Genomic DNA, 22,930 nt, shown 5'->3' with positions numbered 1-22,930 from the left:
CAACTCCCCTATCAGGCTGATTGACATAGCCCGTAAGCTGGATAAGGCGGAGCGCGAACCACTGGCTAAGTGTGCAGCCTACTTCCAGAAGCTGAAGCACCATGGTTATGCCTCTGAGACCTACTCCAAGATGGGAGACCTGCAGGCCCTGGTGCATCTGCACGTGGAGGCACGACACTGGGATGAGGTCAGTCAGAACCATTCACATTTCACTTATGGTCCTTCCACCTGTTGGACACAGCTACAGTATTGTATCTTACTTGGCTCATCAGAAAGTATACCTCATACACTAAATTAGTGGATTCGGCTATTTCAGCCACACCCGTTACTGACAGGTGTATAAAATCTAGCACACAGCCGTGCAATCTCCATAGATGAACATTGGCAGTAGAATGGCCTTACTGAAGAGCTCAGTGACATTCAATGTGGCACTGTCATAGGATGCCAGCCAGTCAGCTCGTCAAATTTAAAATGTCTGCCCTGCTAGAGTTGCCTGGTCAACTGCAAGTGCTGTTATTGTGAAGTGGAAACGTCTAGGAGCAACAATGGCCACAAAACCTCACAGAACGGGACCGCTGAAGTGCGTAGCGTGGAAAAATCATCTGTCCTTGGTTGCAACACTCACTACCGAGTTCCAAACTGCCTCCGGAAGCAACTATTCGTCGGGAGCTTCATGAAATGGGTTTCCTTGGCCGAGCAGCCACACACAAGCCTAAGATCACCATGCGCAATCCCAAGCGTCGGCTGGAGTGGTGTAAAACGTGTTGCCTTTGGACTCTGGAGCAGTGGAAACACGTTCTCTGGAGTGATGAATCACACTTCACCATCTGGCAGTCGGACTAGTCTGGGTTTGGCGGGTGATAGGAGAATGCTACCTGCCCGACTGCATAGTGCCAACTGTAAAGTTTGATGGATTAATTATGGTCTGGGGTAGTTTCTCATGGTTTGGGCCAGGCCCCTTAGTTCCAGTGAAGGGAAATCTTAACACTACAGCATACAATGACATTCTAGACAATTCTGTGCTTCCAACTTTGTGGCAACAGTTTGGGGAAGGCCCTTTCCTGTTTCACCATGACAATGCCCCCATGCACAATGCAAGGTCCATACAGGAAAGGTTTGTCAAATTCCGTTTGTAACACCTTGACTGGCCTGCACAAAGCCCTGACCTCAACCCCATCGAACACCTTTGGGATGAATTGGAACACCGACTGTGAGCCAGGCCGAATCGCCCAACATCATTGCCTGACCTCACTAATGCTCTTGTGGCTGAATGGAAGCAGGTCCCCGCAACAATGTTCCAACATCTAGTGGAAAGCATTTCCAGAAGAGTGGAGGCTGTTGTAGCCGCAAAGAGGGGACCAACTCCATATTAATGCCCAGGATTTTGGAATGACGATACTTTTAGCCATTTAGTGTAGGTCTAACCCAGAACACAGAAAGTGACACTGCAAATTTACTGGAACAATACAAACTGTTCTATAAAACCAGAGCAAAGCTGACGGCCAAGCTAGAGATTTCCTCTAAATCTCTGCCTAGGATGACTAGAATGTGAGAAGCACCCAGCGGTGCAAAGCACTAAAGAGCCTTAGCTAAGAACTTTTTTCTGTTTTGACTCAACTTCCCCATCAGAGCAGTGCATACCACAGACCCAGCTAGCAGATTTGGTTCTTTGGAAGTTGTGGGAATGTACGTTTTTGGTTTCCCATTAGTTCTGGGAACAAAGCCATAAATATTTTAAACATTCTGAGAATGGAAGTGAACATTTTGCCTGTTCTGGGAATGCTGATTTTTAGGTTGCAGGGAGGTTCTGGGAATGTTTTATTATTGTTCTAAAAACTGAAATTATAGGTTATTTGAAGGTAATTAAATAATGTTCTGAGAACGTTCCAATAAGATTTTTAATAACACAGCTATCTTTGGGTTAACTGTTTTGAACTCCAAGAACAGATAGGACACGTGGAAATTAATTTGGTTAGGCATTAGTCATGTAAACACATTACATTTTTATTTTTATTTTGCCACGGTATCCGTGCGATTCGATCCTTTGATCTTCTGTTCTCTGTCCATGGAATTAGTCTACTATGCCACCAGGATGGAGCTACTGTAGCATGCCAATGTTTTTTTAACTCATACAAAGCTGTTGATTTTTGTCTATTCAAAATATTTCAATTGAAACATGCACTCATTAAGTTCAGTTGTGGCCAATTAGTGGGTGTGGCCAACACACCTGAACACACTTAACAAGATAGAGGATAGAGTTTTGGTGACGCTGAAAATTGAATGTATATAAATAACATTCTTAGAACGTTCTTTGAACATTAATAATGTTTACTTGTGTTTTTTATGGGTCGTTTTCTTAATGTTCTGAGAACATGACATTAAATAGAACCATGAGGAAACCTGCAGAAAATGTTATGCTGAAGTACTGAAATTCCCACAGAAGAATGTTGTTCTTGGAGCAATTTGAGAACATGACTTTAAATAGAACAATGAGGAAACCTGTAGGAGACATTACGCTGAAGTACTGAAATTCCCACCTAAGAAACATAAGGTTGTCAGAATGTTATGTGCTAGCTGGTTATCCTGCACCATTACCAGAATGTTGTGGGAAGGTTATGTGCAAAATAACCATAGGGCAACCACGCTCTAACCAAGCTCGAAGAAACATATGGTTCTCAGAATGTTATGTGCTAGCTGGGGAGACATGGAGAAAATACTAAATGTTCTAAGTGTTTAAGCGAGTTATGGGTGGAACTGAGAGCAAACGTGTGATTTCCACTGTGAAACAGAGAATGCCAAAAGACTAGAACATTAAATCACATTCATATTGTATGAATCAGGCACAGCGTCTATAGGAGCTTTCTCACCCGTTCGTTCATTTGATCCTGAGAGAGAGAAAGGACAAGAAAAAGAGAAGGTGGAAGGCTTAATGAAAGTCTTGCTATTGGACAATTAGGTTAATCAATCAAGATGACAGGCAGGTATGCCTCTGCAGGCTACTGTCATACAATTCTACTACAGCATGTCACTCAAACAACCATAGCTGCACACTAATTGACCATGACATGAAATCAGTCTAATATGCTAACCTTAACATATCACATTAGTAATGAGCTCTATTCATGTTTTGGCTAGATGTGTCTGTTTTAAAGCCTGTGGTAATAATCACTGACAATTTCTAGGCAAATTATCCTGGGCATATTGCCTCAAAGACACACGATACAGTACACCTAATAAATATTGTAAGTGATATAACCTGGTTATATGTAAGGCATCTGATTGAGCCTTTCTTCCCCTCTCTCCCCCAGGCCTTCGCTCTGGTGGAGAAACATGCCCAGTTTAAAGATGACGTCTATGTGCCCTACGCTCAGTGGCTGGCTGAGAACGACCGCTTTGAGGAGGCACAGAAAGGTGAGGATGGAGAAAGAGAAGAGAGAGAATGCTCATCCCAATATGTTATAGTTGCTCGATGTTTGATGTTCCCACATTTTGTGGTAACTTTGCCAAGAACATGTCGGCTGAAACATCTCATCACTAGTTTCTATAAAAATCCCATTTTGTGCACCTAACATTGAGCAGACATATCTCAGATCATTCTGGAATCAGAACTATATCAATGTATCATAGAAAACCACAGAGGGCTGTAAGGGCATTGTCAGTTCGTATAACATAGGGTACATATGGAATCCATATCAAGCTTGGCCCGTGTTGTTATATCCAAGCGTTCTTCACTCCTCCCTCTGCAGTGCTGCTCTCTCTATTCACTGTAAAACATGATCCTCAGTTAGAGACAGAGCAAGTCCTGACTGCTTACAGTGTTTCATGCCATGTATATTTCCAATCAGCACTATAACAAGCAGCTCTTAATGATGATTACCCATGTGAGCAGAAGAACTGTCATCACCACATTACTTTACACTGAGTGTACATAATATTAAGAACACTTGCTCTTTCCATGACAGACTGACCAGGGGAATTCAGGTGAAAACTATGATCCCTTATTGATGTCACCTGTTACATTCACTTCAATCAGTGTAGATGAAGACAATTGAGACATGGATTGTGTCCAGAGGATGAATGGGCAAGACAAAAATACAAAAAAGGGTATGGTAGTAGGTGCCAGGCGCACCAGTTTGAGCGTGTCAAGAACTGCTCAACAGTTTCCCGTGTGTTTCAAGAATGGTCTACCACCCAAAGGACATCCAGCCAACTTGACACAACTGTGGTAAGCATTGGAGTCAACATGGGCCAGCATCCCTGTGGAACGCTTTCGACACCTTGTAGAGTCCATGCCCCAACGAGGCTTTCCTGAGGGCGAAAGGTGGTGCAACTCAATATTAGGAAGGCGTTCCTAATCTTTTGTACACTCAGTGTATAATTATGATCCCTGCATGCCTATTAATGTACAGTACCAGGGATTCTTCAGGGGGGTTGGGGGGAGCTAAACATTCAGGGAGAATAGAAATTCCAAAAACAATGAATTTAGCAATATATTTTATTATTATGTTTGAGCAAAAGAACACAGCATTAGCCACGGCAAAATGCATAGAATTGCAGGAAATTAGCTTTAAAACGGACCAAATTTCTCTCATCTCCATGTCAACATTTGAGAACAATTTCTCTCAAAATCAGCAGCACCGACGAGCCAATCGCACCCCCTGCCACGCCCACCGCCTAACCCTGAGTGCTGTATCCAATCCATCCTGCATAATATCTTCTGTGTGTGGAGTATAGAGTTGAACAGGCCTGGCTGTGTTTCAGCCTGGCAGTAATCTGGCGTCGTGCTGACTGTATTGTGTTTTAGTGGGGCAGTAATGCTGTATTGTGCCACCACCACAGTGATTGTAATTGACTTTAGGCCCCTGTAACATTGTACCCTGGTGGTTCCTCACCTGGCAGGGCTGACTGGTCACTGACTGTAACTCCTCACCAACGTAACATTGTTGTAACTGAGGGGTGTGTGTGTGTGTGTGTGTGTGTGCGTGTGCGTGTGCGTGTGTGTGTGTGTGTGTGTCTAGCTGTATGTATGTGTGTATAGGACACATGGGCAATTCAATTAAAGGGATACTTTGTGATTTTGGCACTGAGGCCCTTGTATCTACTTCCCCAGAATCAGATTAACTTGTGGATACCAAATGATGTCTCTTGTGTCCAGTTTGAAGGAAGTTAGAGGTGGGTTTCGCGAGCCAATGCGATAACGCGTTAACACAATGACTGGAAGTCTATAGGTATCTGCTAGCACATAAAAATGGTATCCACAAGTTCATCTGACTCTGGGGAAGTAGACAAAGGGCCTCTGCCAAAATCCCGAAGTATCCCTTTAAAATGTATGCCAACCAAAAAACATTGATTTCAAAGTTGAACAAATCATATAACTCTATTCACAAAGACTACTTTTAACAATTCACACCAAACATTTTATAATAATGCAAAATTTGGTAACATAATTTCTGTAAAATCTGCCTCAGTTTTTTTTATGTGACCTCGTTTTCCACAAAAAAGATCTGCTCCAAATTAATATTAAAATATGTCTGCAGAAAGAATGGGGTGTCAGCTATGATATGACACATAAAAATATATTTTTGTTATTGTAATTGAAGTGGATTTACACCTGATAACAGAATTATGGTTACAAAATGTCATAATTTGACCCTGATCAGAAATGCATAATTATGGATATGAATGTCGTTACCTTCATGGTGATATATCCTAAATAGGTACACAAAGGTAGAAATATGCAATATCCTCCTTTGCATATTTGGGTATTATCCTACACACTGGCTATTATTTTAATCAGCGCCACCACCAAACAAGACCCCATTTTGTTGGGTTGGACCGCACCAAATCTGAGCCATCCATAGATGTCTACAGTATGTTTAACAAGTTTGGACATCAAAGTACAGCACTATAGAGTACAATACCACACAGAACAGTAGAGTACAGCATAGTCAAGTAGAGTATAGTTCAGTGAAGTAGCGTATAGTTCAGTACAGTACATTATAGTGTACTCAAGTGTGCTCTACTATGTACAGTACTGAACTAGACTGTACTTTTCTTTACTGAACCCTACTGTGCCTTACTGTAATGTGTTGTTCAAAACTGTGAAACAGTTGGTTCAAATTTGGTCCGGTCATCAGATATCTGGACGTTGAAATCAAGGTTGTTCCGGATTGGACCGGAAAACTACATCTGTAGACGTTGAAATCAAGGCCACGGTGGACTGACCAAATTTCAACTACTTTTCAGCATCCATTGATGTCCGGTGTCGGCCGGTGCTCAGTGGGTCAGGATGCTGGTCACGTTAGATAGAAAGAGAGGGGACTCGTGGGTAGGTTTACGTGCGCACCGTATTCCAGATAATAGCTCATATTCCGGTTTAGGTCTAATTTCTGATCAGTTTACATGCACCTTTGAAATCCCGCTCATTAGTTTCCATCCCTGCATGCATAAATAAACATAATATTCATAATTGTCTGTCATTACTTGATGCTCTAGAATATTAAATAAAGCCATGCTCACCAGAATGTCATAAATTGATAGAATGAATATAGCATCAACGATCTAGTTGACATTGGTGCATTTTTCTCATTCATTTCTGCTTCTCTCGCATGCCAAAGACACTTAGGGAATGGGGAGATTTTCCGTGCAAGATTTCCAAATGACATCAGTTTGTTGATCGGTATTAAGGATATTAAAAGCTGTGAAAACGATCCTACATGTTTTTGAGTTTGTCTTCGATGCATATTTTATGTGGTTGAAAGTGAAATGTTGTCAGCTTTTATGTCACTGAAAAAAGTTGCAGGGTTAGTCTACACAGCACAGTCCCTAATTGCACATTTGCATTTTCTCAAGATGAAAGAAAGAAATCATATTTCTCCACTCCAGTTCCTGAGAAAAAAATGACATTTTACAGCAAGAAACACTTAATTCTGCATGAGTTAATATCATAAAAGCCTACATGTGGCATGCACACGTCCTATGAACGTCGCATATTGGTGCTCATGGGTACTTTTGCATGGAAATGACCACATGTTTATTGGAGTTGTGCTTTCTAAGTGGCATGCTGTTTGAAATTTGGGAGTGGGTTTGTTTTAGAAGATGTCTGTTTGTGGTTACTAGTGAAAAATGAGGAAAACATTGTCTCGAATACGTTAAGTACAAATTGTCCCTGGTGTGTAAGTGTGTGTCTGTGATATTGTTCAACTCTGGCAGCCTTAGAATGAAAGGGGTCGGCTCCTATAAGGCTGAAACTATTGTCGATGCAATAGAAGCAGTGTTAAGCTCCACTCTGTCGATGCAATAGAAGCAGTGTTAAGCTCCACTCTGTCGATGCAATAGAAGCAGTGTTAAGCTCCACTCTGTCGATGCAATAGAAGCAGTGTTAAGCTCCACTCTGTCGATGCAATAGAAGCAGTGTTAAGCTCCACTCTGTCGATGCAATAGAAGCAGTGTTAAGCTCCACTCTGGCTCGCAAGGTTCCCCCTTCCTCGCTGCAATTAAGTCTCTTCCCTCCCTTCTCTCCTCCCACCGCAGCTTTCCACAAGGCGGGCCGACAGAGCGAGGCTGTGAAGGTGTTGGAACAGCTTACCCACAATGCCGTGGTGGAGAGCAGGTTCAATGACGCAGCATATTATTACTGGATGCTCTCTATGCAGTGTCTGGACATCGCTAGGGGTACGTAGGTCTACTGACACCAATATACCTCTTACTACTATCACCACTGAATTCCTACTGTAACTGGTTCATTTTAATTTTGGTGTGTGTGTGTGTGTGTGTGTGTGGGGGGGGGGGGCATGTGTGTGTGTCACAGAAAACGAGGAGAGGAAGGAGGAGATGCTGAAGAAGTTCAAGCGTTTCCAGCACCTGGCTGAGCTCTACCATGTTTACCACTCAATACAGCGTTACACAGTAAGATGCTCACCACAGCTGAAGGTAGGGACAGAGTAGAGCCAAGTAAGTATAGTTAAGACTAAGTTAAGAAATAGTAAACAAGTTAAGAATAGGCAGGGTTGAGAGTTGAGAAAGGTAGACCGCAAAAAAATCCCTTCAGTCCCTTAGTTGAAATAGGAAATGCTTCTGGAATCCTTTGGTTGATAATTAATCAGGATAACCTCTCCCACCAGCAGCGCCACCCCCCTCGCCAGTGCTTGGTTCTAAACAAGCTATGCCTGGTTATAAGCACTGTCTCTTTAGGCTGGTTTGCTGTGGCTGCAGTACTCCTGGCTTTTTGTCTGTGTTCTCTCTCTCACTCTCTCTCACTCTCTCTCACTCTCTCTCACTCTCTCTCTCACACACACACACACACACACACACACACACACACACACACACACACACACACACACACACACACACACACAACGTGAGGAATCCCTGTGATTGAGTCCAGAGCAGGAACCTTCTATAGCTCACTTTAACTCTCCCAGGCACCTGGCTGTGCTGAGCCATCAAACACTATGGGGGCTAGCTGGCGCTGTACGCTAATGAACACTCCCTGCCTCTGAACCTAGCCCCTGTGAGAGCAGTGTTCTGTGCTGTGAAGGGAGTCTGTGGCACAGCTCAGGCTATTCTTCATCTTCAGACTAGTGTTTAAGGCAGGAGAGAGAAGAAGAGAGATGGAGAAGAAGAGGGGGAGGGACAGACACAGAATCATTGTGCCTCTGAGACTCTAACAAAGGTGCCCAAAGCTGTGTTTATTTGATTGATGTTGTTATGTTCTCTCTCTCTCTCTCTCTCTCTCTCTCTCTCTGCCTCCCCCTGGTACATCTACCTGCCTCTAATTCCCTGTCTCTTTCTCTGCATCCCCTCTTCCTTTCTGCTACATCGACCTGCCACTATTTCCCTCTCTCCCTCTCTCTCTCCCATCTTTCTCTGCCTTCCTTCTTCCCCCTTCTTGCTACCTTTCCCCCCTCTCTCTCTTTTCTCCTTTCTCCAGGATGAACCCTTTAGCTCCCATATGCCTGAGACGCTCTTTAACATCTCCAGGTACCTCCTACACAACCTCACCAAGGACGTGCCACTGGGCATCTCCAAAGTGTATCCTTCCAATGTTAAAAGTAATCCTACAGGTCGGAACCAGGATGCTCAAATCCATGTGTCCAAAGTCACCTTCAATGTTCATAGAGTTCACAGGCTGATTACCTGGTGAGGTCGAGAGAACATTAAGGAAAAAGAGTGAGAGAAAGTTGGTTCCAGGGAACAAACAGGGTAGAGAAAACAGACCAGCACGACCACGTGAAGGGAGATGGGCTGGAAGAGAAGACGCTAGAAAGAGGCACATTTTAATTGACCAAAACAAACCCACTGATTACCACACACACACACACACACACACACATATAGAGAGAGAAAGGGGTAGGAGCATGGGGAAGGAAATACCAGGCTTCCAGAAAGAAATAGGGCTCTGCAGCTGGAATCCTCTCTGGCCACACGGTGCCGCTCGGAAAAGTTTGAACCAGGATTTATGGTCTTAGCAGAGGCTCTGGTCGGAACAATGTGGCACAATGTCACGGAAAACACCACATCCATCAACAGTAGATGAGTTTTAACAATCCTGATACTGGGACTGGAGGAGCAGAGAGGAGAGCTGTTGGAGCTAGTGGAGGAATCCCAGTTACAGGGCTTCTGCAGCTGCAAGTCATTGACCTGGTGTTGCCTTTCTCCAAGGGCTCCTCAGTGCACAACAATCTCAATCCTTACAAATACAAACAGGCAGCAATTTCCTGTGCTCAAACACACACATGCAAGGATGATTACACAAACACTTACACACAAGTATACATTCCTCTAATCACAGCACTTTTAAAGGAAAATCCAAGGTAGTTATTTTAGAGAGGATCAGTGTACCCATCACAGAGCCAAACAGAGAAAATGGGACTTGTGGTTGCTGGCAGTGGCTATGTTTAACATACATACACAGCTCTGATGAGTATGAGTAGTGCCAATTGTGTGCCCAGTTCCCGATCTTGAGTTCTTGTTCGGAAGACGTTTCCATTAGGCAATAAGTTCATTTTGGCCTGTCCTACCCTAATACACTATACAGTTGAAGTTGGAAGTTTACATACACCTTAGCCAAATACATTTAAACTCAGTTTTTCACAATTCCTGACATTTAATCCAAGTACAAATACCCTGTCTTAGGTCAGTTAGGATCACCACTTTATTTTAAGAATGTGAAATGTCAGAATAATAGTAGAGAGAATTATTTATTTCAGATTTTATTTCTTTCATCACATTCCCAGTGGGTCAGACGTTTACATACACTCAATTAGTATTTGGTAGCATTGCCTTTAAATTGTTTAACTTGGGTCAAACATTTCGGGTAGCCTTCCACAAGCTTCCTTGGGTACATTTTGGCCCATTCCTCCTGACAGAGCTGGTGTAACTGAGTCAGGTTTGTAGGTGTCCTTGCTCACACACGCTTTTTCAGTTCTGCCCACACATTTTCTATAGGAATGAGGTCAGGGCTTTGTGATGGCCACTCCAATACCTTGACTTTGTTGTTCTTAAGCCATTTTGCCACAACTTTGGAAGTATACTTGGGGTCATTGTCCATTTGGAAGACCCATTTGCGACCAAGCTTTAACTTCCTGACTGATGTCTTGAGATGTTGCTTCAATATATCCACATACTTTTTCCTCATGATGCCATCTATTTTGTGAAGTGCACCAGTCCCTCCTGCAGCAAAGCACCTCCACAACATGATGCTGCCAACCGTGCTTCACGGTTGGGATGGTGTTCTTCGGCTTGCAAGCATCCCCCTTTTTCTTCCAAACATAAAGATGGTCATTATGGCCAAACAGTTCTATTTTTGTTTCATCAGACCAGAGGACATTTCACCAAAAAGTACGAACTTTGTCCCCATGTGCAGTTGCAAACCATAGTCTGGCTTTTTATGGCGGTTTTGGAGCAGTGGCTTCTTCCTTGCTGAGCGGCCTTTTAGGTTATGTTGATATAGGACTCGTTTTACTGTGGATTTTGATACTTTTGTACCTGTTTCCTTCAGCATCTTCACAAGGTCATTTGCTGTTGTTCTTGGATTGATTTGCACTTTTCGCACCAGTACGTTCATCTCTCGGAGACATAACGTGTCTCCTTCCTGAGCGGTATGACGGCCGAGTGGGCCCATGGTGTTTATAGTTGCGTACTATTGTTTGTACAGATGAACGTGGTACCTTCAGGTGTTTGGAAATTGCTCCCAAGGATGAACCAGACTTGTGGAGGTCTATAATTTGGCTGATTTCTTTATATTTTCCCATGATGCCAGAAGGCACAGTGCCAACTGTAAAGTTTGGTGGAGGAGTAATATTGGTCTGGGGCTGTTTTTCATGATTTGGGATAGGCCTTTTAGTTCCAGTGAAGGGAATCGTTAACGCTACAGCATAGAATGACATTCTAGATGATTCTGAGCTTCCAACTTTGTTGAAATAGTTTGGGGAAGGCCCTGTTCTGTTTCAGCATGACAATGCACAAAGCAAGGTCCATACAGAAAAGGTTTGTCAAGATTAGTGTGGAAGAACTTGACTGACCTGCACAGAACCCTGACCTCAACTCCATCAAACACCTTTGGGTGAATTGGAACGCTGACTGCGAGCCAGCCCTAATCACCCAACATCATTGCCCAACGTCACTAATGCTCTTGTGGATGAATGGAAGCAAGTCCCTGCAGCAATGTTCCAACATGTAGTGGAAAGCCTTCCCAAAAGAGTGGAGGCTGTTATAGCAGCAAAGAGGGGACCAACTCCATATGATTTACCATCCTTTTGAAATGAGCTGTTCGACGAGCAGGTGTCCACATACCTTTGATCATGTAGTGTAGTTAGGGTACAATTTGAAGAGAGTAAATTGACCCCAGATCTGTTGGTAAGGGCAACTTGTAGTACCTTGTTGCCCTTGACGATCGGTCTCAGTAACACTCTTTATGCGTTGGCCAAGCAGAGCAGAACCCTGGGAGCGTTTAAACTAGCCAGACATGCCTATGAGAAGCTCCAGGATCTCCACGTTCCCTCTCGCTTCCAGGAGTCAATGGATCTGGGCAGCCTTACCGTCCGCTCCAAACCATACCACGACAATGAGGTGTGAGTTTGCATGCATACATGCGTGTCTGTGTATATGTGTGTATATTTACTTTTTTTAAGTTCTAGTGGAGCGTGTATCTTATACTTTGTGTATTTTCACAATTGTGTGTATGTGTGTAACCCAGGACCTGATCCCCATGTGTTACCGCTGCTCCACCAACAACCCCCTGCTGAACAGCCAGGGCAGTGTGTGCATCAACTGTAAACAGCCCTTCATCTATTCAGCATCTTCATACGGTAGGTTGACACCAGTTTCTTTGTAAGTGGATGTTTGGTTCCGAGGTGTGTTATTAATATTGTATCTCTGTACTGTAGAGGTCCTTCCTCTGGTGCAGTTCTATCTGGACAAGGGTATCGGTGATGAGGAGGCTGTGTCTCTCATTGACCTGGAAGTCCCTTGCATTGACAGGAAGGCTGCTCGCTGGCAGGAGATGAGCAGTGGGGGTATCCTTTACCTGATGCAGTGTACACCACTAACATCTACGCATTTCTCATGACCAGTTTTACCTAATGTGAATAGTCTGTATGTTAAGGTTGTGTGCTCATACATGTTTCCATACAGACACACATTACATACAGTATGTGTCCTTACCAGAACCTTGATTCTGATTCTGCCCAGCACCTTGATTCTGATTCTGCCCAGAACCTTGATTCTGATTCTGCCCAGCACCTTGATTCTGATTCTACCCAGCACCTTGATTCTGATTCTGCCCAGCACCTTGATTCTGATTCTGCCCAGCACCTTGATTCTGATTCTGCCCAGCACCTTGATTCTGATTCTGCCCAGCACCTTGATTCTGATTCTGCCCAGAACCTTGATTCTGATTCTGCCCAGCACCTTGATTCTGATTCTGCCCAGCACCTTGATTCTGATTCTGCCCAGCACCTTGATTCTGATTCTGCCCAGCACCTTGATTCTGATTCTGCCCACCACCTTGATTCTGATTCTGCCCAGCACCTTGATTCTGATTCTGCCCAGCACCTTGATTCTGATTCTGCCCAGCACCTTGATTCTGATTCTGCCCAGAACCTTGATTCGGATTCTGCCCAGCACCTTGATTCTGATTCTGCCCAGAACCTTAAGCTGTCAAACTGAAGTAATCTTAGATGTAGTAGAGTTAGAGGGGCTCTTCTCTCTTGTCACTTAACACCTCAGAGACATCTCTGCCTGGGAGTAACCTGCATTAGCTGACACACAGTGTTGGGGAGTAGTGAACTATATGTTATTCAACTAGTAACTAGTAATTCTACATGTTGCAGTAGCTTGGTGGTAGTTGTTCTAAATTCAAATCTTGGCAGTGTTTTCAGTAGTTAATTACATACTATGGCCATGTAGTGGTGTCGCTAAATAATGGAGCTACTCACTACTTTTTTTGCGAAAAGAAAATGTTGGTGAAGTAGGCAGCCATTTCCTTTCTGTTTTGGCATCAGACTGGCCTAAATCTCACTTGAAATCTAGTTTTTGTGTTTAATAGGTTAAATGACACATTATGTTAACATCTGACTGCAGAGGGATCTGTTTTGATATAATAATTTATCACAAAGTAGTTTGGATATATCGTTTTTCAAAGTAACTTGCTCTCTTTGACATATGAATTAGAGTATCTTTGTTTTTCTCGATGTTGGTTGCATAAAGTGACTGCATGAGTCTGGTATACAGTACATTCGGAAAGAATTCAAACCCCTTCCCTTTTTCCACATTTTGTTACGTTACAGCCAAATTCTAAAATGGATTAAATATATATTTACTCATCAATATACACACAATATCCCAATATACACACAATATCCCATGACAAAGTGAAAACAGACTCTTTTTTTTACATTTGATTTACGTAAGTATTCAGACCCATTGCTATGCGACTCGAAATTAAGCTCAGGTGCATCCTGTTTCCATTGATCATCCTTGAGATGTTTGTACAACTTGGATTCAATTTATTCAATTCAATTGATAGGACATGATTTGGAAAGGCAGACACCTGTCTTTATTAGGCCCCACATTTGACAATGCATGTTGGAGCAAAAACCAGGACATGAGGTCAATGGAATTGTCCGTAGAGCTCCGAGACAGGATTGTGTCGAGGCACAGATCTGGGGAAGGGTACCAAAACATTTCTGCAGCACCCCACCAATCAGGCCTTTATGGTAGAGTGGCCAGACAGAAGTCACTCCTCAGTAAAAGGCACATAACAGCCTTTTTGGAGATGGCCAATAGGCACCTAAAGACTCTGACCATGAGAAACAAGATTCTCTGGTCTGATGAAACCATATTGAACTCTTTGGCCTGAATGCCAAGTGTCACGTCTGCAGGAAACCTGGCACCATCCCTACGGTGAAGCATGGTGGTGGCAGCATCATGCTGTGGGGATGTTTTTCAGTGGCAGGGACTGGGAGACTAGTCAGGATCGAGGGAAAGATGAACGGAGTGAAGTACTTAGAGAACCTTGATGAAAACCTGCTCCAGAGCGCTCAGTACCTCAGACTGAGGTAAAGGTTCATATTCCAACAGGACAACGACCCTAAGCACACAGCCAATAAAACGCAGGAGTGTCTTTGGGACAAGTCTCTGAATGTCCTTGAGTGGCCCAGCCAGAGCCCGGACTTGAACCTGATCGAATATTTCTGAAGAGACCTGAAAATAGCTGTGCAGCGACGCTCCCCATCCAACCTGGCAGAGCTTGAGAGGATCTGCAGAGAAGAATAGGAGAAACTCCTCAAATACAGGTGTGTCAAGCTTGTAGCGTTCTACCCAAGAAAACAGGAGGCTGTAATCACTTCCAAAGGTGCTTCAACAAAGTACTGAGTAAACGGTCAGTAAACGGTCAGTAAACATGTAAATGTGATATTTAATTAGAGTTTTGCACACAAAAAAAATGTTAAACTATTTTTGCTTTGTCAATGTAGGGTATTTTGTGTGTGTGTGCGTGTGTGTGTGTGTGTGTGTGTGTGTGTGTGTGTGTGTGTGTGTGTGTGTGTGCGTGTGTAGATTGATGAAGGGAAAAAAACAACAATTGAATACATTTTAGATTAAGGTTGTGATGTATCAAAATGTGGAAAAGTCAAGGGGTCTGAATACTTTCCTAATGCACCGTACGTCGTGAGTGTGTGTGAGAGCAGAGAACGATGAGCAGAAGTGATAGGGTGGGTATGAAAGGGAGGATGTGAGAGGAGCAGCTTCTTTAACTGTATCAGAGTCCCAGTCTCTGAAGCTGGATGATGGCACAGAAGACACAGAGGAGGACCCCTTCATGGCCAAACTCAGCTTTGAGGTGAGGATCGGGAGGATAGAGGGAGAGAAGGAGGGAGGTGAAACTAAAGGGAGAGTAGAAATGAAAGGAGTCAGTATGTGTGTATTCTAATATGTGAACCTGTGTGTATTCTAATATGTGAACCTGTGTCTATTCTAATATGTGAACCTGTGTCTATTCTAATGTGTGAACCTGTGTCTATTCTAACATGTGAACCTGTGTGTATTCTAATATGTGAACCTGTGTGTATTCTAATATGTGAACCTGTGTGTATTCTAATATGTGAACCTGTGTGTATTCTAATATGTGAACCTGTGTCTCTTCTAATGTGTGAACCTGTGTCTATTCTAATGTGTGAACCTGTGTCTATTCTAATACAGTTGGGCAAAAAGGTATTTAGTAAGCCACCAATTGTGCAAGTTCTCCCACTTAAAAATATGAGAGAGGCCTGTAATTTTCATCATAGGTGCACTTCAACTATGACAGACAAAATGAGAGAAAAAAATCCACAAAAATCACATTGTAGGATTTTTAATGAATTTATTTGAAAATTATGGTGGAAAATAAGTATTTGGTCTATAACAAAAGTTTATCTCAATACTTTGTTATATACCCTTTGTTGGCAATGACAGAGGTCAAACGTAAAGTCTTTACAAGGTTTTCACACACTGTTGCTGGTATTTTGGCCCATTCCTCCATGCAGATCTCCTCTAGAGCAGTGATGTTTTGGGGCTGTTGCTGGGTAACACGGACGTTCAACTCCCTCCAAAGATTTTCTATGGGGTTGACATCTGGAGACTGGCTAGGCCACTCCAGGACCTTGAAATGCTTCTTACGAAGCCACTCCTTTGTTGCCCGGGCGGTGTGTTTGGGATCATTGTCATGCTGAAAGACCCAGTCACGTTTCATCTTCAATGCCTTTGCTGATGGTAGGCTTTGTTACTTTGGTCCCAGCTCTCTGCAGGTCATTCACTAAGTCCCCCCGTGTGGTTCTGGGATTTTTGCTCACCGTTCTTGTGATCATTTTGACCCCACGGGGTGAGATCTTGTGTGGAGCCCCAGATCGAGGGAGATTATCAGTGGTCTTGTATGTCTTCCATTTCCTAATAATTGCTCCCACAGTTGATTTCTTCAAACCAAGCTGCTTACCTATTGCAGATTGTCTTCCCAGCCTGGTGCAGGTCTACAATTTTGTTTCTGGTGTCCTTTGACAGCTCTTTGGTCTTGGCCATAGTGGAGTTTGGAGTGTGACTGTTTGAGGTTGTGGACAGGTGTCTTTTATACTGATAACAAGTTCAAACAGGTGCCATTAATACAGGTAACGAGTGGAGGACAGAGGAGCCTCTTAAAGAAGAAGTTACAGGTCTGTGAGAGCCAGAAATCTTGCTTGTTTGTAGGTGACCAAATACTTATTTTCCACCATAATTTGCAAATAAATTCATAAAAATTCCTACAATGTGACTTTCTGGATTTTTTCTCTCATTTTGTGTGTCATAGTTGAAGTGAACCTATGATGAAAATTACAGGCCTCTCTCATCTTTTTAAGTGGGAGAACTTGCACAATTGGTGGCTGACTAAATACTTTTTTGCCCCACTGTATGTGAACCTTTGTGTATTCTAATATGTGAACCTGTGTGTATTCTTATAGGTGAACCTGTGTGTATTCTAATAGGTGAACCTGTTTGTATTCTAATATGTGAACCCGTGTGTATCTCCTTAACAGCAGGGGGGCTCTGACTTTGTCCCGGTGGTGGTGAGTCGCTCCGTGCTGAGGTCTATGAGCAGGAGGGATGTCCTGATTAAGCGCTGGCCCAAACCCCTGCAGTGGGAGTACTACCGTTCCTTACTGCCTGATGTCAGCATCACCATGTGCCCCTCCTGCTTCCAGGTACTGAATAGATGGAATACACACACACACACACACACACACAGCATTGCGCTTCATGCCCCCCTCACACCTATCACACACACACACACACACACACTCGTCGCTATCACACACACACTCACCCCTATCACGCCCTCACTCACTCCTATCACTCACTCAATCACTCCTATCACTCACTCAATCACCCCTATCACGCACTTACTCACCCCTATCACGCACTCACTCACCCCAATCACGCACTCACTCACCCCCAGGTGCTGTACTTAAGAGGCGAAAAATGATTCTAATCTTTAAAACATGACACACTACCCTCACACACACCTTGGCTCTCCATGGCCCTCTGGCAGAATCTCTCTTCTAGCCTTAATCTTTCACTTATTTTAACTTTCTGCAGTGTTTCCTTTACCAGTAGTTAGATTTTGATAAAATGTTGCTATTGGCAGTGCTAGATGTTGTGTTACTGGCCTCTTGCTACCTTCCTTAGAGAATCCCTGCTCTGCTCTGTGTTCTCTGACCTATGCTTCCTGTCTTCTCTGGTGTGCTTCCTCTAGATGTTCCACAGTGAAGACTATGAGCTGCTTGTGCTTCAGCACAACTGCTGTCCCTACTGCCGTCGGCCCATCGATGAACCCAACTGACCTCCCCAAACTGGTCTAGAATCAATTCATCCATCTCACAATTATTCACATCTTCAGTTTCACTCTTCGAGTAATGTTCCGCCCATATGATGGCAGGCCAAAAACCTCATGGACGTTATTTCAGGGATGGGATTATGAAGATCATTATAGTCCGCAGCAAAAGTGAATCTTCAGATGAACAACCCTATAGAATGAACAGGATGAGGTCACACAGATTTACCAATGAACTCTTCTGTCTAGAAAAACTTATTAAAAAAACGTATTTTAATTCACTGGTATTTATTGCTGCTGTTATATGATGTGTACTTTGACTCTCTCTTAAAGAGTTGAATGTATATTATATTATTATATTATATATTATATTATTAAAGTAAAATGTTTTTTTTAATGAAAGGTTTCAAATGCTCCACTTGTTTTGTGCATGGGTGTGTGATTCAGGGTTAGAATGTGTTTGAGTGTGTTTGCATCGGTGTGTGTTGATATTCTTTTCAGCGATCCACAGTCAGTCTGACAGCTTCACAGCTCTAACACCAGGTGTCTTACTGTCCCACACCTTACCACAGGATTACTGTGTGTGAGCTTACGCACCATGCTACCAAAATTAATATGCCTGACAAAACCTTTCTGATGAGTGTTTGCGTGTGTGTGAGAGAGGGAGAGGATATGTGTGCAACAGAAATCGTTTTCTGCTCCTTTCCTAAGGGAGGTCCATATTATTCAGTGATTAAGGATTAGGTTACCACTGCTGCAAATGAGTTGGAACACTCTGGAAATTACATTTACACTCCCTCTTCTATAAAGCCTGCTAAATTATTCTCTTGACAAAGTTGACACGTCAGGCTGTATAAGCAGACGGGTACAGCAGCCTTTAGGCGTCTAGGATAATGCAAATCTCTGACACACTATTCTCTAGTGCATTACTTTTGGCATATGTGCTTTTTCAGAAGAAGTCTGAGTTGCATTGGTCTTTGACATAGCCTCCAGCAAACTTGTTGACGACGTGCTCTCGTGAGGATGATATCGTCAGAGTATAACACTGCCTTTGAATATACGCACATTATACTCACGCTAGATGTTTTTCTCATGGATTAGTGTGTGTGACCTAAATCTGTCCATGCTGAGGTCCATGCACGTCCCTAATCCTAAGAGAGGGGCTCTTAAAAGGACCTGCGCCCGCCTCGGGGGGGCAGCGCACACCACTTCTCATTGCCTGGATCTATCTATCCCCATTATCCATCCTTCCTGGCCTCCAGTGAGAAAGAGCTCCTCTCAACTCTGAGAACAGACCGTGCTTTCTCTTTCCTCTCTCAAAATACTAGCGAGGATAGAGAAAGACACACCCCAGTAGAGAAACATACACGCTTACATAGACACATACATACTCCAACAGCTGCCGCCATAAACGGCACAGAGGGCCCAAACTTCGATGGGGGGCAGAACCCGTTTGAATACCTTCAGTATTACCTAGCTACACCCTGGAAGTACTCTCTCCTTACTTCATACATGATCTTTCTTGTCACAGCCTTCCCTATCAACTTCCTTACGCTCTACGTCACGGTGTAGCACAAGATGCTACGGACCCCCCTGAAATACATCCTGTTGAACTTGGCTGTCGCTGACCTGTCCGTGGTGGGGAGTTTCACTGTGACCCTCGCCACGACCCTACAGGGCTACTTCTTCCTGGGCGTTACCAGATGCACATTGAAGGATTATTCGCCACTATGGGAAGTAAGACATGGTGATGGTGGAGCCCTAGGCTGTAGTTGGGAGGTAAGACATGGTGGACCTTTTGGGTGAAGTGTAGGTAGTAGTTGGGAGGTAAGACATGGTGGACCTCTGGGTGAGGTGTAGGTAGTAGTTGGGAGGTAAGACATGGTGGACCTCTGGGTGAGGTGTAGGTAGTAGTTGGGAGGTAAGACATGGTGGACCTCTGGGTGAGGTGTAGGTAGTAGTTGGGAGGTAAGACATGATGGACCTCTCGGTGAGGTGTAGGTAGTAGTTGGGAGGTAAGACATGGTGGACCTCTGGGTGAGGTGTAGGTAGTAGTTGGGAGGTAAGACATGGTGGACCTCTGGGTGAGGTGTAGGTAGTAGTTGGGAGGTAAGACATGGTGGACCTCTGGGTGAGGTGTAGGTAGTAGTTGGGAGGTAAGACATGGTGGACCTCTGGGTGAGGTGTAGGTAGTAGTTGGGAGGTAAGACATGGTGGACCTCTGGGTGAGGTGTAGGTAGTAGTTGGGAGGTAAGACATGGTGGACCTCTGGGTGAGGTGTAGGTAGTAGTTGGGAGGTAAGACATGGTGAACCTCTGGGTGAGGTGTAGGTAGTAGTTGCCACGAGCCACAGGGTTAGATATTTTTGTTTCCATAATGGTTGGGATTAGGCTAGGGGAATCTGATCCTAGATCTGTGGTTGAGTAACTTTTCCCTAAAGGGGTGCCTGGCTGGCTTTCGCCAGGTGCAACCTCAATGTACCTTGAGCTCAATGACTTTAAAGTCCGGTGGTGAAGATTTTTGTTCCCGGAATATCAAGACCACCCATGTATTTAGAATCATTTGAATAGCACCCGCACCCCCAGCATACCTTTCTTCTAAAGAAGAAAGTGCAGACTTAAATAAAGCCCAGGACCTTATGACATGTGCATTTTTACACCTCATTTACACATGTTTTCTGTGACTGAGGTGACAGGAGGATGTCTTTAATAACAGCAGATGTATAGACCTTACAGAATATCTGAAGCTTTGTGTTGAAGTACAGCTGTTATATCATCAATTGTTCCAGTAGCTGCAGGTGCAAGCTGCTGGTTGAGATCATATAAATGCATGAAAAAGTAGATTTTCCAATATCACTGTCAGTCACTTCCTGTACCCTATGTACTTTAGCTATACAGTAGCATCTGTTCTGTTTTAAGTCTTCTGCCTGTGTCCAATATATTCAGAATAGTTTGTCTAAATATTTTCTGCACATGAGCATTTATACTGAGTATGTGTTTCTGACTTGCTGTGTGTCTTAGAGGAAATCGCCCTTTGGTCTCTGGTGTTATTGGCCATTGAGCGTTATATCGTGGTTTGTAAACCAATGACCAACTACCGCTTCAATGAATGGCCCGCCATTGTGGGTGTGGCCTTCACCTGGATCATGGCTCTCCCCTGTGCTGTGCCTCCATTGTGTTGCAGGTCCAGGTAGATCACCCTCTAAATACCCTCCAAAAAGCATTTCCTACAAGTCTTACCTTAAACGTCACCTTAAGAAATGGGAATAGGCTGATGTCTGGTAGATCTCAGGGGAAATACGTCTTTATAATACATATGATATTTTTTAAATGAGGTGTGCGGGTGCGTGTGTGTGTGTATAGGTCCATTCCAGAGGGTACGCAGTGTTCACTTCTACATCCCTCTGGTCATCATCGGCTTCTGCTACGGCCTTCTGCTCTGTATCGTCCGCATGGGACAACGACAAACACGGTCACTAGAGTCCAGTAAACACACAGAACTACTACATCTCCAGTTAGGACTCATGTCAAAACACATGTGTGTGTGTCCATTCGTTCAGGCCACTCAGAGGGCAGAGAAGGAAGTGACCCGTATGGTGATTGCCATGGGCATCACATTTCTGATATGCTGGGTGCCCTATGCCACTGTGGCTTGGTACATCTTTGCCAACCAGGGCACCATCATGATGAGGCCGAGCTGGTTAGCTCTTAACCCTAGGCTCGGGCCAGGTTCAACAGATGGACCCACAAAGAAACTCTACAGGGAGAAGCCGTGTGTGTGTGTGTGTGTGTGTGTGTGTGTGTGTGTGTGTGTGTGTGTGTGTGTGTGTGTGTGTGTGTGTGTGTGTGTGTGTGTGTGTGTGTGTGTGTGTGTGTGTGTGTGTGTGTGTGTGTGTGTGTGTGTGTGTGTGTGTGTGTGTGTGTAAAAAGCTCTGGAGACCAGTGTTTATACTGTAAAGGTAAGGATGGTACATGTGTCATGGAAATAAAGTTGTTAAATATCCTGCAATATAAATGTGAACTTTCTTTTTCATACATGTCTCACTCATAGGGGAGCATTTACAGGACTAGCGTTTCTGAAACAGTCCAGATGCCCGTTGGGTGGCATGCACAACCAGTCAACAAAGCACTAACAAACACTCCATCACTGCCCTGTGGTTTACATACTGTGCCTTGCGAAAGTATTCGGTCCCCTTGAACTTTGCGACCTTTTGCCACATTTCAGGCTTCAAACATATAAATATATAAACTGTATTTTTTTGTGAAGAATCAACAACTAGTGGGACACAATCATGAAGTGGAACGACATTTATTGGATATTTCAAACTTTTTTAACAAATCAAAAACTAAAAAATTGGACATGCAAAATTATTCAGCCCCTTTACTTTCAGTGCAGCAAACTCTCTCCAGAAGTTCAGTGAGGATCTCTGAACGATCCAATGTTGACCTAAATGACTAATGATGATAAATACAATCCACCTGTGTGTAATCAAGTCTCCGTATAAATGCACCTGCACTGTGATAGTCTCAGAGGTCCTATAAAAGCGCAGAGAGCATCATGAAGAACAAGGAACACACCAGGCAGGTCCGAGATACTGTTGTGAAGAAGTTTAAAGCCGGATTTGGATACAAAAAGATTTCCCAAGCTTTAAACATCCCAAGGAGCACTGTGCAAGCGATAATATTGAAATGGAAGGAGTATCAGACCACTGCAAATCTACCAAGACCTGGCCGTCCCTCTAAACTTTCAGCTCATACAAGGAGAAGACTGATCAGAGATGCAGCCAAGAGGCCCATGATCACTCTGGATGAACTGCAGAGATCTACAGCTGAGGTGGGGGACTCTGTCCATAGGACAACAGTCAGTCGTATATTGCACAAATCTGGCCTTTATGGAAGAGTGGCAAGAAGAAAGCCATTTCTTAAAGATATCCATAAAAAGTGTTGTTTAAAGTTTGCCACACGCCACCTGGGAGACACACCAAACATGTGGAAGAAGGTGCTCTGGTCAGATGAAACCAAAATTGAACTTTTTGGCAACAATGCAAAACGTTATGTTTGGCGTAAAAGCAACACAGCTCATCACCCT

The 22,930-nt window shown here is 43.7% G+C and overlaps 1 protein-coding gene and 1 pseudogene across 2 annotated transcripts in view; both read left to right on the top strand.

Annotated features, from left to right (window-relative positions):
* Positions 1–18,244, top strand: part of ift122 (intraflagellar transport 122 homolog (Chlamydomonas)) — a 34,438-nt gene extending 16,194 nt beyond the window's left edge. The window contains exons 19-29 of one of the 2 annotated variants that reach the window (XM_064956659.1): positions 16–187; positions 3,309–3,411; positions 7,534–7,674; positions 7,811–7,932; positions 8,936–9,036; positions 11,910–12,075; positions 12,203–12,314; positions 12,393–12,521; positions 15,270–15,346; positions 17,049–17,213; positions 17,765–18,244. In XM_064956659.1, the coding sequence (XP_064812731.1) occupies positions 16–187; positions 3,309–3,411; positions 7,534–7,674; positions 7,811–7,932; positions 8,936–9,036; positions 11,910–12,075; positions 12,203–12,314; positions 12,393–12,521; positions 15,270–15,346; positions 17,049–17,213; positions 17,765–17,851 (1,375 nt within the window). In that variant the 3' untranslated portion in view covers positions 17,852–18,244. The remainder of the gene's footprint in view (positions 1–15; positions 188–3,308; positions 3,412–7,533; positions 7,675–7,810; positions 7,933–8,935; positions 9,037–11,909; positions 12,076–12,202; positions 12,315–12,392; positions 12,522–15,269; positions 15,347–17,048; positions 17,214–17,764) is intronic. The other variant, XM_064956660.1, reaches the window with a different exon arrangement.
* Positions 17,986–21,191, top strand: LOC135527422 (rhodopsin-like; annotated as a pseudogene).
* The last annotated feature ends 1,739 nt before the right edge of the window (positions 21,192–22,930 follow it).

The sequence above is a fragment of the Oncorhynchus masou genome, chromosome 33 (assembly GCF_036934945.1).
Source record: "Oncorhynchus masou masou isolate Uvic2021 chromosome 33, UVic_Omas_1.1, whole genome shotgun sequence".
In the NCBI taxonomy this organism is placed as follows: domain Eukaryota; kingdom Metazoa; phylum Chordata; class Actinopteri; order Salmoniformes; family Salmonidae; genus Oncorhynchus; species Oncorhynchus masou.
This window is presented reverse-complemented; position numbering and strand designations above follow the sequence as displayed.